The following is a 16845-nucleotide window of genomic DNA, read 5'->3' as shown; positions in this document are numbered from 1 at the left end:
TGCTTCAGCATTTATATGTGAAAATGAGAGCTGCCTCTTTAATATGTGTTGATGTATCTCGTCTAAAACCATGCTGGATGATACATGTGCAAGGACATGGCTAGGTTAGGTGGCTCTACTTCAATCCAAAACAACTTCTGCAAAGAAATTATACAACAGAGCTATAACCTACACTGTCCTGTCTGCTCTTCTGGCTAAAATGGCATTAACAGTTGGGTTTTTCTGTTACCATCTTGTGGCAGGAGTTTGGAGGATTTGGAGTGGGTTACTGAGATATTATTTTTCCCATTTGTTTGCTGGGCTTTTGTGTTCTGTAAACAGTAGGATCCAAGCTTTGAGACTCCTCTGCTCAAAAAGACAGTGGGCTTTAACTGCCACTTTATTCAAGCTTCTCTTCCAAATAATTGCAGTACATTTTATTAGCCTCTCCACTTTTCCTTGAAACCAGTAAAGTCTTTGTACCTGTGCTATCTTGTGTTAATGAGCAAAGTACTGAACTGCCTTACTAATGTGTGTGTATTTCTAATGTTCCTCCCTAAAACTTGGATGCCTTGCGCTATCAGCCTACTTCCAGCTGTTGAATATGGGTGTGTTTCTTCAGCTATCTTGTGTCCTTCATTCTCTAGTCCAACACGTCTCATGTTTCCTGTCTTGCAGTTGCTGTTATCCAAACTTCAGATAGTATATTTTTTTCCTTAAAACACTGCTTTCTGTTCTTAGCTAGTCAATATTTACCCAGCCTTTACTGAGTAACACTTCACGTAAACCCCCTTGGTCTGGAGCAACACTGTAACTGTACCCATGTAGGACTAAATGAGAGTAGAGAGATTCTTGGCAGGTACTTTCTGTCCTTGTCTCCTCTGGTTTCCCTGTTCTTGCATGCTATGAATAATCAAAAATTATATGAGATTTTCTGGAGAGACACTTTCTCATCTTACTCCACAGGAAATTAGAAGTAGGGGAAGTGTAGGGGATAATTTAACTCCAAAGCACTTTGCTTCCAGCTTCTGGGAAGATGAGGAATGGCCCTTGTACCCTGTTGCCTTTGCCTTGGGGGCATAGGGGAAGGTTTAGCGATGCATGAGTTGCACTGCCCACGGCTGACTTCATTGGGGACTTTCTGCTTGCTTTTGCAATGAGTTAGGAACTCTTAATGAGATGTGAAGTGAAAGCTACAGCCTTGGTTCAGGAAGGAGAATGCTCCTGACTCCCTTGAGGACATACACTGCTGCATTCCCTGCAAGCTCATGTAGTGTAACCTGCTGTTACAGCACTGGATCGCTTACCCAGCAGTTCTGAAAGTACAGTAATACAAGGATTACTGTGAGACTGAACTTTTGCACCGGATCTGGTAAGCTGTAGACTGAGGAAGATGTTGAGATACACAGTGGTATTCTAAAGTCTTTCCTTGGAAAATGAAGAATACAGCTGTTTTGACACACAATAAAACTTAATAAGGTGAGGAAAACATGAGTAATGCACCTTTTTACAAATTCTTAAGCAGGATAATACTTATTAGACTTTAGTTTTGTTCAGAGCTAGATCTATTTCAAGCAGATTGGGGCAAGGTTGGCAGTTTCACTGTAATATAAACAGATGTAAGATATTTATAAATATTGAAACATTACTGCAGAATTTGTCATAAAAACTACTTGAACTGCCTTCAGTTGTTCAAAAGCAAGTGTTTTTTCTTAAAGTGAGATTTGACAGGCCGAACAAATTTTTTCATTTCTGAAAAAGTGTAGGTCAGATTTGAATCAGTTTAACAAAAGTATCTAACTTGTTATCTTTATCTTATGAAAGGATAAATTGAGGGAGAGATGCAAATAGTGTCCTATCATCTAGTTTTTTTCAGTTATTTCAGTTGTACCTTTGTGATAAGAAGAATCTTTGCATAAAACAGAAGCTTGTGACTGACATAACCCCCTTCATCCCTGCTTATGAAAATATAGACTCAACTCTAGCAAGTCTAAAGCACTTACTAAAATTACATTTTAAATGACTTAAGGCATAAATTGTTCCCTTACTAGGCCACTTGTTCTCTTAGCTAAAGTTTGGCTGAAGAAAAGTAAAACTGGTGCTCAGTAATGAGGGTCAGTTCTCTTAGCAACTGTGGTGCTTGTGGACCTGTAAATAAGGCTGCGAGTTACTTGCCTCAAGCAGAACTTCAGATGAGTGCTTAGTTTGTGTTGTGCTGTTTTCTTTTTTAAAAGACTTCTAGCTACCAGGATTTTGAATTTACAGAGTAGTTGATATGCTTTTATACCTACTTGGAGCTATTGTTTTTGTGCTATGTTCATTCTCTTATTTCAGCATTCTTCCCTTTCATGGGCACTTATAATGGCTTACACTTGGAGCGGATTGTACTTTTATAGTGTAATCATTTTACAGTGTTTTCATAATACTCTGCCTGCCTGACTGTAACCAGGCTTTTTGCTTGTGAAGGCAGCTGTCTACTGTTACTTAGCCACAAAAATATTCCCTGTGACTTGTGATCTTTTGAGGAGGATAAAGAAGGGAAGAAGAAAGTTCTGTAGGCCTTCATCTGTGCACTGTTTCATTTAAACATAATAGTCTTGCAATGACAAGATATTTACCGATTCAGAGAAATATGTATCCTGTAAACTTCTGCATTGAGCAATATTTTATCCATGTGCAGCCCTTCCCACCCCCTTCCACAGGAGGACTTGTACACAGCTGCAACAAATGCCTTGGAACTGAAAGAGACTTTCTGCTGCAGTTGGAAAAGCTTTGGAAGTGAAGTCTGTGCTGCATAGAACTTGATTTCACAGCCCTTAGGGCAAGCTGTGCACATACTTATTCCATGCCAGGGCACATGCTTGAGACTCCCCTATAGAATACTAGAATGAACTTGCATGTGATCTGGATAGCAAGATCCTAATAGCTCTAGAACAGTGGTTTTCAAACTCTTCATTTTGTAGAAGAAACTTCAATTTGTAGATCCATGGACATTTGTAATGAAGATGGAAAGCTATGCAAGTCTGACGCTCAGTTATTTGTTGTGGCTTTTTAGAAAGTGTATTTGTAGGTCCCTAGTTCTAACCCACAGCCTTAGTCATTATTATCCTTTCTGCTGGTTTGGCTTTTTGGAGAACCAGCTAGCCTTCAGCATCACTGGGATTCTGTAGAAAGAAAGTATCTGCTCAGAGATGTTCAGACATACTTGGGGGAAGAACAGCTGCACAAGCCAAGCGGCAGTAGGACCCTTGGTCAAGCGTGAAGGAGATGAGAAGTTTTGGAAGCTGTGTCAAACAAGTGGCAGCTTGAACTCTTCATTTTGTGCTGTTGACAATAGTGGAGCAGTGTAGCTCTGATTTGAGTCTTAGAGCTAGACAACAATGTACTGTGCAGAAAATTGATCCTGATGACTTAGAAGTAATAATTTATTAGCTGGTGGTACTAATATCTTAAGGTTTTAAAATGTGATAGGAAAGACCTACAGAAAGCTATCCCTGAGTTCAGAGCTTCATATTTCCTGTTGTCAAAATGCATCATTCTTCAATGCTTGGCTATCAGTCTGGAGTTTTGACTTGTAGATTGTGACTTTGTAGGACCACTTAGGTCCTTAGAATTAGTCAGGAACTGCTTTTACAGTGCATTTCTAAGGACAATTGGCCATAAAGTACGTATCTGTAGTACAGAAAGAGATCTGCTCTCAAAAAATTTGGAGTGGGGATTAAATGTGTGAAGATCCACACAGTCTTAGCTCAGATAAGCAGTTTGTGTTAGTGTCGGCCTGGAACTCAACTTTAGCTGCACCTCAAAGTCAAACTTCTGCTGTTTTAACGTATTAGGTAACCGCGGGTAGGTGGTAAGAGTCAAAATGTGCTTTGTACAGTGTACTTGTAATAGTCTTGTCTTGTTTCCAGAGGTTAGAGGGTCTTTGTTCTGTGGTTACTGCTCAGTGTGTTGGTCTAGTCAATTATTTTCACTTCCATTATGTAATACTTGCATTTTTGTCCATGTGCTGTTCACAGTTTTTAATGGCCGCTAAATCTTGCCCTTCTTCCTTTTAAAATACATATGGCTTCAAAAATTTGTAATCTTACCTAGGTTCGTATTCCAGTGATCCAAACCCAGAGCACCTAGAGAAAACCAGGCAGGTGAGGTAGACAAGAGCTTGTCAGAAACAGAAAAATGAGAAAATATCCTAATATGTTTTCTTTGGAAAAAATGTAAATCCATTTTACAGTGGTGCAGAAGCAGGAAGGAGGCGGTGCTATAAAAAAAGAAATCGGTACTAATAGAAGGTACACAGAAGAGGCACTGCCACTTTCATGCCCATAGTGCCTAGGTGATACAGTCCTTGCCCTGGAGGAAATGACTGACTCAGAAGGAATGTTGTTCACCCCATTTGTTCTCAATAAGCTCTTTGCTTCTCTGCTAAGAATGACAGCAAAAAGAACGTTATTTTAATACTAGTGTGTCTAAATAGGGCTGTTAGAGATTCAGTAATCTCTCTGTACACACTTCACGAAAAATTGCTGCAAAGATCTGGACTGAAATTTTGAAACAATTTATGCCAACAAGCAAAACAGTTAGTGTGGATTCTCTTTTTGAGCCTTTCTGAGGTCACCTGAATTGGGGCTGTAATAATCAAGAGCTGGAAAGCACTAATACTAAATGAAATAAATATTCTAAACAAAGCTCTAGGCCATGTTCTGACAAAGATCGAGATGCCTAAGTGGACATGTGAAATGTTCACAGCCCCTTCCCAGTTGTTTTATACTGTTTCATATACACAGTTTCAACCATCAAAATTTCCTGGGAGGCTGCATGTTGGCCTTTTAGCTAAGTCTCATCTGCTTCTTGGTAAGAGACTGATAACAGAAACTAAACAGTCTTGAGAATCCAGGCAGCTCCGATGAGTGCAGTAGCACCTGAGTTGCTAGACAAAAATGGGCCACAGGACACCTTGCATCCCTCTGTTTTATACAACATATAGATGTTTACATTCAGAAGAGGAATGTGCTTTGAGCTATGCCATTGCAGGCTCTTTGGACCAGACAACATCTGGCTCAGTTTGATGGCTCTGGGATAGTTTGCTCTTAGGCATCCAACTCTCGCCTTGCCGACAGCTTAAGCATATAACTATGATCAGTAAATTTTGTTGTGACAAGGACAGCAAAAGCATTGCAGTGTCAAACACCAGAACATCTGCTACCCTTAATAGGTGTTTAAGGGTTGATCTGTAACCTCTTTGCTAGGCTTCACACACTGCTTGATTAAAGCTGATATCCAACTGTGGAAATAAGACTTGGCCTATCTATTAATGCAAAACGAACCAGGATGAATACAAATTCCAGTACCTGTCCAGGCATCTACATAACAAGAAAAAAAAATACCAACATGTCAACTGATTTGTGACATGCTTATTACGTGTTACTTAACAGAGGCGAAGGAATGAATAACTAAGGAAACATAATTCCTTACTGCTGTATTTGGGCATACAGATTGGCAGTGCACCAGTGCCAACTTCTCTTGCTTCTGTAGCTGTTTTGCAGAAGCTCACTTTGCCTTAAATGCAGTACAGGAAGCACCTGTGTGTAACTGCTGTACAGGCTCAGATCACAAAAGGGGAGTTCACTGAAAGTGAAAATAAAGTTAAACTGCTGCTGACACTTTTCATTACAGAAATCTTTGGTGATGGGTGACTGAAGAGATACCAACCCAGCAATTCAGATTACTGTTACTTTTAAGTTATGTGAGCACTAGGTGGGGCAGTTGTTCCACATCCTTTTTACTGAAAAATTTTATTACATGCCCCTGTGACATGAAATCAAGGTGTTTCAACGTGGGCTATCTCGTTTCTGCTGCAAGCCTAAAGCATCTAGCTGGGCTGAAATGCGGTAGATGGTGAGATGCATGAAGCAGCACTCACAATCCCCACAAGCTGATTCTCAGTGTAAAAAATAAAAGAAACACAAATTATTTCAGTAGTAAAGGAAAAGTATCATCATCTTGCTGTATAGTTTTTCAAGGAATATGTGCTGTTCCTATGCTGTTGCATATCTCTAACTCTCATCTGCATATCCTCACACAGGTGGGAAGAAAATCTTGGGGAGAAAGAGGCAGACCCAGCCTACTCATCCAGCCAGATTCCCCAAGCAGAGTACATGCTGTGCTCCTAGCTGCAGCCGCTGGTGCTGTATTCCCTACTTCTGTCCCTAGCGCTCATCACGGTTAGGTGTTTGTGGTCACGTGTGTGAGAACTTTCAGGAGCAAGAAAAAGGGTGGCAGAGATGACAAATATTCACAGGTATCCCCAACACCCCTCCTGCAAGCTCATTCTGTTCCTTCACAGTGGGTGACCTGGTACCTCAGTGTAAGCACCTACCCTTCAGACTAAATTGGTGCCTGATGGTTAATAGGCTATCATTTGTCTGCTTTTTGGTGAGGACAAAATCAAGGTGCTCTTACTGCCATCTGTTGATGGTGCTGTAATGCCTTCTGCCTCTGAGGTTATACAGAAAAAAATCCATTTTCCAAAATTCAGAAAGGAAAAGTTGTAAAGTGATGAGACTTGAGGACTGAAGAAAATGTTACCAGATGCCTTCTCTCCTTACAGCTACACTCTCTGATCATGACCCTTCACTCTGGAGAAACACAATATTCTGACAAACTCACTTATTGTAGCCTTCCAATCACAGGAAATGGGATTCACCTTCACATAAAAATACTTCACTGAATGTCACAATTAATTAAAAGACATATTTTTTAAAAGTGTTGGTTTTGAGCAGTGTTTTCTATTCTTAGTGGGACTCCTGGATTCAAAAAAAAATTTTCTTTTTTTTTTTTTTTTTAACACTGGCCACTTAGTTTAATTGTCTAAATGAAAAGTGAGCTTTCTGGAAAACCTACAGTCAATCTATACGTAGCACTTTACGGCCAAAAGGTCACATAAAAATCACAAAATTCAGTACATTCCTACACAAGCTGTTAAAGTCAGTGCCTCTTCAAAGAATTTAGGTTTTAACACAGACTTAGAGAATGAAGACAATATAGCCAAAAGTACCAAAGTGACAACATGCCATTAAATATCCTCCAGAGAGGAATAACTTGCACTTAATCAAAGTGCAAGATTCCTCATGCTGCTCTGCCATTTTGCCCTATTTTGGCTGGAATAAAGACCTACCTGCTGGAAAATCAAGAGTAGAATTAAAAGTTTTATGTTCTTAATCATTTGTGCCTCTAGAAACACTTGCTAGCAATGCAAAAGAAAAAAGGGGGGGGGGCAAAAAAAGTGAAATTACTTATATATTTTTCACTTAGGTGGTCTAAACTGTCTGTGAATGGAGATTATTCTCAAGAGAGTACCTAGTCTAAAACTTAGCAAACTTTTGACAGGTTATTGAGATGTGATTTAAATCATTAAATGGCTCTTCAAAGGAGATTGAGATGCTCTCACTTCCTACATGGTGCTTACTTTCTAGTTAAAAGAGACTAATTTTAATGAAAGGGAAGTTCCTTCTCAAAACTTGCACTGATTTCCATCTGAGATAAAATGCTGATTTGCGCTTTAACTGCAAGCCACAAGGTGGTACCCTTAATCCACAGCTTGACTGCAAAAGAAACACAATTTTTTTTCTTTTCTTCCTTTTTTAATATTGCACAGTTGGAACATACGGAGAAAAGCATGTTTTATAACATGGTTAATTTGGTTTCTGCAGCAACCCCACGGACTGCACCATACACAGTGCAGTCTATAATGGTAAACGATTTTCTCTTAAACAAGACATGCTACCTTCAGAGGGTTTGAGAAGCACAATCTTTCTGGGAAAACCAGTCCAAAGAAATGGTTAAAAATCCAAGGAAACAAAATGAAACAACTACAGATTAACTATCTAAATAATACAATTCTGTAACTGAACACCTATTTGGCAATCCCACATCAAAATAACCCAATGTATCTGCAAATCTAGAATTTCACCTGTTTTTCATTTGGAAAAAAAAGTAATTCTTCAGTTTTCCTTGAAAGGCATGTGCTGGTGCAATACCACTGCGATGGTCCACTGTACCCTCCCCTGCTCCCCCCTCCATTTGTTCAGGTGTAGAATTCCATGTATATTGATGATAAAGTGAGTATGATCTTCCAGGAAGAAAGACACAGAAAGCATGTAAGTTGTGTATGCACAACACTACAAGGATTACTGAAGAGCATAATAAAAATAGACACATTGTTACCTTTTACCTTCAACAATATAAATATATATATATGTGTAATCTCATTAAAATACTTCCATAGATGTAACTACTATATAAGTAGTTCTTAGCAAGATGAAAGCCAATCCATTTTCCACAGTGTCTGTGAAACCTCCACGGCTGGAAAACAAAAAGACTGGAGTGATTTTCCAAGGGATGTAGTTCTGCCAGCATGACTGAATTCAATTTATTCCTTTTTTTGCTCTTCACCTTTAGACTCGCTTAGGACCTCTTGCCATTTCTTCTCCATCTCTTCTTTGCAACTGAGGAAGGCATCTTCCAAACGCCTCATGGAGCTGGCCAGATCTGGGTTGGTACGTAGGACTACCATGTCATATGCCATCCAGGTTGCCTGCACTACAAACCCAACAGATACTACTAAGCCAGGAATTTTGGCTAAATAAAAGCAATGGCTGATTCAGTAAATGAATAAAGGACATGAATTATTATCAGTTCAGATCTTATGTCAGAGAAGGCCTGCTGTAAAATAAAGTGGAAACTGCCCACAGTAATACTCAAGATTAAATAAAAGACTGTTCAGTACTATTTTATAAATGTCTCAAAATATTTCAGAATGGACGTATACTGGTGTAAACTACAAAAGAGAGATAGATACTTTTACTTAAAGATTATAACAAAATAAATAATCAAAAAGAAAGCTTCAACAGACTGTTTTAGAATAAATGAACCATAGAATCCTCTCTCCAGACCAGTTACAGTCAGGAGGCTTGTGTTAGGTGAGGAAGAGTAAGTTCAAGGAGGCTGCAGCATAGAGATGAAAGGTTTTAAGAACAACATAAATAACGAAATTGACTTTGAAATAACGAGTATCTGATAAAGCAGAGCAAATCGTTTTAGCACTTACTTCATACTTTCCCTTTCATTTTACCATAAATTGACTGCAGTTTTCTCAATGGCATTCATAAATTGTGTTAATTACAAATAGTTTCATTAACAGTTTCCAGCCATTCTTGATAGTTGCACACAGTTTCTGACAGAATTTTTGCAGAACATGGAGAGGAATATGCAGACCCCTCCATACATACAGGATTGAGATTAAATCCATCAACTATTAATTTCAATTCTGAGCCATCTGAAACTTCTAGATTATTTGCATGCTTTCTCACAATTAAGAACATTAGGGCATTAGTTGATGGTGATTGTTTCCGCTAACATTTCTATCACACAGAAGTTTACAGCAGTGAATATAAATAATAAATCTTCAGTGTCTTCACTCTAGTAGACAAATCCATGTCATTCTTAATAAAGATGGGTACCTGTTAGTTTTTCAATTTCCTCCAGAAGTTTTTCTAAGTCCCTGTTCAGGTCCTCCACCATCTTTACCATGTCATCATAGTTTCCTTCCTGAGGTTCTGGTTCAGCCATCTAAAAGGAAAACAGGAATTTCATACTTTATTTTACTTTTAAATGAGTTGATTTTCACAGCTGAGAAAAAGTAACATTGTAATAAATTAAAAAAAAAACCCACAACAATTTACACATAACTTCATTAAGAATCTGACCTTAAAGTTACTGGTCCTCATCTGTATGCTGCATACTATTTTCAATCCATTTTGCAATTAATTTAAGCAGAAAGAATCGCATTCAAATATGCTGTGTTTGTGCCAAATACAGATTTTGGTACCAGTAAAGACAAAGATCACTGTGTCAAACACTTCATTAGAAAATTTCATCTATTATCCTGGTACAGTTGTCTTCAAGCTTCTCTCCCAAATATTCTGCTGTAGGGCAATTCCTAATTTTCAAAGTTAGTTGTAAAATCCCCATTTGTACCCAGTATTTCACACTTGCGTGTTACAGCCAGGTAACTACATACACTGAGTTCTGTCAGCAAATACGCAGCTAAGTGCTTATGATTAACTAACATCTGCTTAAGTTATAGGTAGGAAAATTTCAGGAAGTAAAAACGCTTGGGGCAAAAATGTAGATTTAGAGGCCCAACTTCTGCAATTAAGAATTTCAGAACCTTGATACCTTTAACCAAAAATGTGACACACAGCCTTGCCTTTAATTTCCTGTTCTGAAAACCGCCAATGGATGGGACGAAACTATGAAGGAGACAGAAGAGCTTTACTGTAGGAACTTATACACGTCATGCAGCAGGCACAGTTTATCAGCTTTCTTTTTCTTAATATATGATTTCACAAACTCAGTTAGTGGGTATCCATCTTCCATTTTTTATTGCCGATAATGTGCAAGGAATGCAAGGGTTTATAACGGCTTTACAGCATTTTAAAGCAATGCCAAGTCTTATCAAATGACGCTTGGTGTTCAAAGGTCTCTTCACAAAACCAGAGGCCTTACAAAGCCCAAACCTCCCCGCTGTACCACGAGGGGCGCGCTTCAACTTCCCACCAGGCCTGCACTAGGCCCGCGGCGCCGGGGTACTGCTGGGCCCAGCGCGGGGGCCGTGTGAGGAGCGCCCCTCGGAGGGCGGTGTCGCCCACCTGTGACCGGCCCTCACCCCACAGCCCGCTTCCTCCCTCCCGCGGGGCAGGCCCTCCTCCCCTTCCCGCCCGGGCAGGGTGTCCGCCGGCCTCCGCCGCCGCCGCCTCACCCTCCCCTCTCCCGCTAACGCCAGCCCCGCGCTCGCGGGGCCCGCGCGCTCCCGCCTCCCCGGCCCGCCGCCGTCGCCAGCGGGGGCGGGGAAAGGAGCGGGAGGGAACGGGACACGAAAAAAACGCCCTTCTGTCCCCTCCGTCCTCTCCTGCCCGCTCTGACCCCGAGCTCCCGAACTCGATTAATTCTGTGTTTCACGAAAACAAGCACTTCGGTGTGGAGTTGGGCGGCCGAGGGACAGGAAGGGGAAAGGCAGGGGCTTGCCCCCCGCGCCGCGGCAGGGAGGCGTTCCGCGGCCCTGGGGCCGGACTGTGGCACGGCTCCGTGTCCCGCCACCCGCCTCCTCCCAGCACACCGCAGCCGGTCCTGGGCCGCGGCATGGCGGGCCCCTCAGCCGGCCTGCCCCCGCCCCCCCCCCCCCCCGGCCTCTGGGGCAGGCCGGGCCTGCTGGGCAGCGCCCCGTCCCCTGCCCGCCGCGGTGCCCTAATTGCCCTTCCCCGGAGGCTGGACAACAGGAGGTAACCCCCTCCCCATGCTTACCGCCCCCCTGGCTGTCCCTCAGCCCCTCCCCCCCTACGTCCGGGGCCTCCCCTCACCCTCCTTCTCTGCCCGCCCCGAGCCACGGCCGGCTGCCCGGCACCAGGCGGCCTGTCCCCTCTCCTTTCGGGAATTGCCCTGAAAGTAACACAAAAGTTACTTTTGAGCCCAAAGTTTGAAAGTTGGGTGGTGCCTCTGCTTCTTTTCTATGGGGGTCCATCTCCCTGCCTGTGTGATGGACAGAGACTTCAGACCAGGGCCTGCAGCGACAGGACAAGGGGCAACGGTTTTAAACTCTAAGAGACTAGTTTTAGATTAGATATAAGGAAGAAATACTTTACAGTGAGGGTGGTGAGACACTGGAACAGGTTGCCCAGGGAGGTGGTAGATGCCCCATCCCTGGAAACATTCAAGGTCAGGTTGGATGGGGCTCTGAGCAACCTGATCTAGTGAAAGATGTCCCTGCCCATGGCAGGGGGGTTGGACTACATGGTCTTTAAAGGTCCCTTCTGACCCAAACCATTCTGTGATTCTATGATATCTGTCTTCATAAAAAAAAAAATATCAGAGAAAGTGTTTGCAGGAGCTGGCAAAGAAGGGTTAGAAATTTTCTGATGACTGAGCAACAAGACTCTAAGTTTGTCAAGAGTTTGCTGATACCAGGAATTATCTGGTATACAGCAGGGTGAGAATCAACTACCTTCTCTGAATTGCTCATGCCCCAAATCGCGTCTCGTTCCAGATCAATATCCAAACCTTAAACAGTGTGGGTTGTCTCTTGTTCTCCTTTTTCATCCACGCAAACACAAACTTAGTCCTCGTTTTAAATGACTGAGTATATTAGTATTCTCACCATACATGAAACTTACTCATATCTTGCTATCACCACTCATTTCACTGCCAGCTGAGTAGCTGGTCTGAAGATGGCAATCTGTCTTCAAAACAAACAAAATGAAGTATCTGTTCAGCCAAGTTGTATGAATGCTGTGGAATTTATCACAGAGAATTGTGTTGCTAAAGTTTTGCAGGGGTTCAAAAGCAGTTGAGCAAAATCCTTCAAGACTTATGAAAGAAAAAGTTGTATTTGGCTAAGTAAATCCTTCAACCACAGGCTGCTGGAGGCTGGGGGAAAGTGTTAAGGGAAGTATCGGTTTATGTTGGTACAGTCTTTTCGTTTCCCTAGGCACTCACACTGAAAGCTGTCTGAGGCACAGTCCTAAGCTGATGGACCCTCGGTTTGAGGTGGCACAGTCATTTCTTAGGTAACCCCAGCTCCTAAATTCTGTGCCTTTGAGCTGTCTCCCAGATGCTGCCTTCTGCTGTACATATGTGTCTATGTGGTTAGGAGCCCGATTTTTGGTCTAGTGGTGTTGCTTTTTAATACTGCTTCATTACGCTATGAAAACCTGGGCAGCAAATGCCATGTGTTTATGCATGTAATTCCAATAGCTTAGCAGCCACCTTGCTACTGCATAATAATGAATGTGCTAGAATCCATTTCCAGTGACACTGGCAGACAGGAGCATGTTTTGTTTCAACATGTCTCGGTTTATTTGTGATTCTTCTCTACTATAATTAGGACACAGCAATGTGTTAGAGGGTGAATTACCAGATGTAAAAATTATATTATTAAATGGAATAGTTCTTAAGTGCATTTTTATGTAACAGTGTTACAGCTCTTGGTGATACTTACTTTCTAGTTCTTCTAAGGTCTCTGGGCATCCTTTCCAGGTGATATCTGGCTTCTCTGCTTCTTTCTGTGTGAAGCCCTACAAATAATTCCATCCTGAGACTGAGTGGTTAGGTCACTATAAGTCTATTCACCAGCTTCTAGGTTTTGCCAAGAGGAGCTGTTGGGTTCTCACTGAAAAATGTGAACAGTGTAAAATGTGGTGGCAAAGAGCAGGAACTTAAAATGAAAATTTACATATTTAACAAAAAGAACATAAGAAACTGAAAGAAAAGGTCAAAGTAACAGAGGAATATGCAGACATACTGTGCTCAGGATTTTGGTTGCTCGGGGCAAAAACACTTGGGAACTAGACAGAGTGGAACTGAATGCATGTGACACGTGCTGCACCTAACTTGCAGTCTAACCATTCATCTATCAACCCTGGACTTCTGGGAGAGGCTGTGGCCAAGCATCCCAGTTATGTTGTGGATAAGTACTGATTTCGGGAGCCCGAAGAGCACCTGCTCTGGGAAGTTATTTCTTTGAAAATGAGGAAGACAACGGAATTTAGCCCAAATGTATGGCATCTAACTTTTGACATTTGACCAAGACATGTAAATCAGGAGCTAGGCTACCCTTTCTACCTGTGATGTCAGTGTAGGGAGAGAGGATTTTAGTACTCTAGTTGCTTTACAGAAGTTCTTATGACCTTGTATTAACTATACAGAGAACCTAGGGCAACTATGCCCTTAACTTAGTTTCTTATCTGTATTGAATGAATCCCAGCTTCTGGGCCTGGAAAATCTGCCACAGAAACCAAAGAGGAAAACTGTACTGTAGCCTGCTTACAGCATCTGACCAGCCTTGAGGTTCTTTCCTGAGCATCTGGTTTGAGCAAGGAGGGCTGAACAAGCCAGTGACTGCATAAAAATGTGCAAATGAATTTTACATTTAGATCTAAGAGTTGGTAATGATAAGGCTTAATTTGGCAGGAAAGTTTGGGAAAAAGACTATTATTAGATGTGCCTAACCCTGAATAGAGGAAGTGCTAGCAAATTACTGGACCTTCAACTGGCTGGTGCAGATTGATGCATAATCTTTCAGTCATTTCATTTTTATAAGGAGAAGCTCTTTTTTTTTCTTTATTTCTTTTCATACAATGCTATCCCCTCCTAACCTTTGTTCCTTTGGAAATTTTAAACAACAAAAACTGCAGGTATGAAGTGAAAATCACACTAGAACTACCATTTTCAAAAAAAATCTAAATATTAAGTAGGCACGTGAATTGTTCTCAAGTCAGAAGACCTGCCATCTTGAGAGGCAAAGCCCATGAGGCAGAACAGAGACATGGGATAATGATGGGAGTTTTTCTTTCACTTCTAGACCATCTGTTCTGATTCTTACCCTATTTGGGGATGAATGGCTGGCTTGCAGAAACAGAAGAACAGGTACTGAGCCTTTAAGCCTCTGTGGGCTTAGGCTGACCAAAAGATCAGTCACAGTCTATCAGCTATAAGTCACAGTTTTAAATCTTACATTAGGATGTGAAAGTAAGTCAGAGACCTTACTGCCTCTAAATTACTGCAGAAAAAGTGAATACCACAATGACATTTACAAAGGGGATCCTTTCATCTGAAGCTTGCCTTTTCTTGTCTAGCAGCAGTTACTTGCAGTATGCTTACCTTCTGGAAGTTGAACTGCAAAATTAGCACCCTTGTTAACAGTCTCAGCACATAGGACGAAGGCTGAATGGTTTGTAGTTGAATTGCTGTTTAGTGCCAGAAATACATCTTGAGGCCGCTGAGCAGCTGCTGTGTGGTTTGGATGGTTGCTAGGTGTGCTATAGCTGTCTTAGAGATAAAGAGGACATTTTTGTTAGTAAGACTGCCAGTCCACTGCCTTTCAGTGTGCCTAATCGTACTTGCTTAAGGAAAAAACAGAGAAGGACAGAGGCATTTAAGCAGGCAGTGTTTTCTTTGTGGATGTGCACACAATACAAGACTTATAGCAGAAGTTTGTTTTTCACAGGACAAAATGTGACAATAAATGACTGCTGCCCCTTAACTAAACAGGGGGTGGAGCTTGTGGATCAGTGAGGAAGATTATATAGTCTGAGGCCTGAACTCTGAACCATTAAAATATCTTCTCCAACCAGTCCGACTGGGAGCATAGCAGAGAGATTGACTGGGGAAACTAAAAGCAGCAGTGGTTGCTGCTTTTCATGTGCATACCTTGAATATTATTTGCCTTTCCCAATCTTTCTTCAACAGTTGGGGGCTGTAGAAACTGTGAAAGAAGGAGCAAAAGGAGGAAGATTGTCAGTTATCATATTTTTAAACAGGAATCTGAATAGGTTCCCCCAGGTGCCCTGGGGAAAATGTCTGTGGAAAGCAACACATTTCAGTAAAGAACTCGTTTAAATGAGGAACTGTCCTTTGCAATTTAGCCACTTTTTAATGGGCAATGAGGTACAGGACAGATCCTTTGCTCCGTCATGAAGAAAATACTGTGGAGAGTCAATGCAAGTTACTACCAGAATAAGAGGAAAGCTGAAACAAGAGCCTGAGCCTACACTCTGCAGCTGTAGTGATTTTTCTAACTCAAGAAAAATTTCGGTCTAGAAGATGTCTCTCCTGATTTCTCAGGGGATGGAAGTCCACATCACAGAGCTATTTCACTAATACTGTTTTGCCCACTTCTGCCAGGCTCTGTAGAGAGATCAAGCAATGAAGAAAACCACTCCTGGTTTCCACCATTTTGCATACACGGACAGTAAATGTCAGCTGGAAGAATAATCCCAGAGAGAAGTTTAGGATGTACTAGTGTACAAATATATTGATATGCAGTCTCTCTTATGGATAAATTAACCATTGTGTTTCAGTATCTAAAGCTATTGCCTCTACCACAACTAAAATTTTCCCACAACAAATTAATATATGCAGCACCGAAGTGTTAACAGCAGTAGGTAAGTTTTGCTCAAACAGTTGGCAGAGATCATATCATCTTCTACGTCTTCCCAAAATCCCCTGCTGGGTGGGGATTGTTGACTGTGAAATTAACTTTGTCTCTCAACGATAGGTCTCATGTTGTTTCCTCTTGTAATACAACTGCCTCTCACTTATAAGAAGTAGGTAAGCAAATAATCTTGTACAGACTCATATAACCAGGAGTGAGGAATCTGAAACTCTTAACACAAGATTTTTCAGTGATAGGAGAGGGCAGGCCAACAGCTGGGACTTGCATACACAGGTTAGGTGGGAAGAAAGTTCCCAGAACTAAAATGCTGAGGAACTGAGGTGCAACGAAGATTACGCGGCACAGCTGCTGAGATCTGAGGGCACCAGCAGAGCACAATGGTGACCCCAAGGGCATCATAGCAGGAAAAGGTCACAGGGCAAGTTCAAGAATATTATCTTGTCTGGTTGGGAAGCTCCGGATGGATTTTGAAGGGGTTTGTAAGTGAGGGACATTGCCAGGGCTATGTGGGAGCTCTGGGCTGGACTGGTGGGAGAAAAAGGCAGGGGAGAGCTGATGGCAGGGCTGGAAAATGCTGACAGAATGCATGGACAGCCCAAGCAGGAGGGATATGAATGAGCAACGCAGAATGTGAAAAAAGCCTGTGTAGCTGCTGTCTGTTGTGGCATGTTTTGATATTATTAATCTTTTCTCTCTTTCTTCATTTGCAGATTGTGTTCCTGATAGAAAGCTTTTTCAGCGTCTGGAGTCTTAGGAGTTTTGTACATATTTTCTGTTCCAAGAACCTGTTTTTTCTAAACATGAACCTGTAATCTGAAGTGTACGATTTCTGTTTGTTACATTAGCCTATCCCTCTT

The 16845-nt window shown here is 41.7% G+C and overlaps 1 protein-coding gene across 7 annotated transcripts; it reads right to left on the bottom strand.

Annotated features, from left to right (window-relative positions):
• Positions 1-7619: 7619 nt before the first annotated feature.
• On the bottom strand, positions 7620-11753 carry SYCE3 (synaptonemal complex central element protein 3). Of its 7 annotated transcripts, none has more exons than XM_068401984.1 (4): positions 11682-11748; positions 10250-10292; positions 9501-9609; positions 7620-8580 (listed from the first exon to the last, which is right to left on the bottom strand). In XM_068401984.1, the coding sequence occupies exons 1-4, from the start codon at positions 11735-11737 to the stop codon at positions 8411-8413; spliced, it is 378 nt and encodes a 125-aa protein (XP_068258085.1). In that variant the 5' UTR covers positions 11738-11748; the 3' UTR covers positions 7620-8410. The 7 variants fall into 7 exon arrangements, with proteins under 7 accessions (XP_068258085.1, XP_068258086.1, XP_068258089.1 ...); XM_068401985.1 differs by lacking the exon at positions 11682-11748 and adding an exon at positions 11344-11370; XM_068401988.1 differs by lacking the exon at positions 11682-11748 and adding an exon at positions 10802-10866 and having other exon boundaries at positions 10219-10292.
• Positions 11754-16845: the final 5092 nt, after the last annotated feature.

Source organism: Nyctibius grandis, chromosome 5, assembly GCF_013368605.1.
Source record: "Nyctibius grandis isolate bNycGra1 chromosome 5, bNycGra1.pri, whole genome shotgun sequence".
Taxonomy (NCBI): domain Eukaryota; kingdom Metazoa; phylum Chordata; class Aves; order Nyctibiiformes; family Nyctibiidae; genus Nyctibius; species Nyctibius grandis.
Note: the sequence above shows the minus strand (reverse complement) of the source record. Positions and strands in the feature narration are given on the sequence as shown.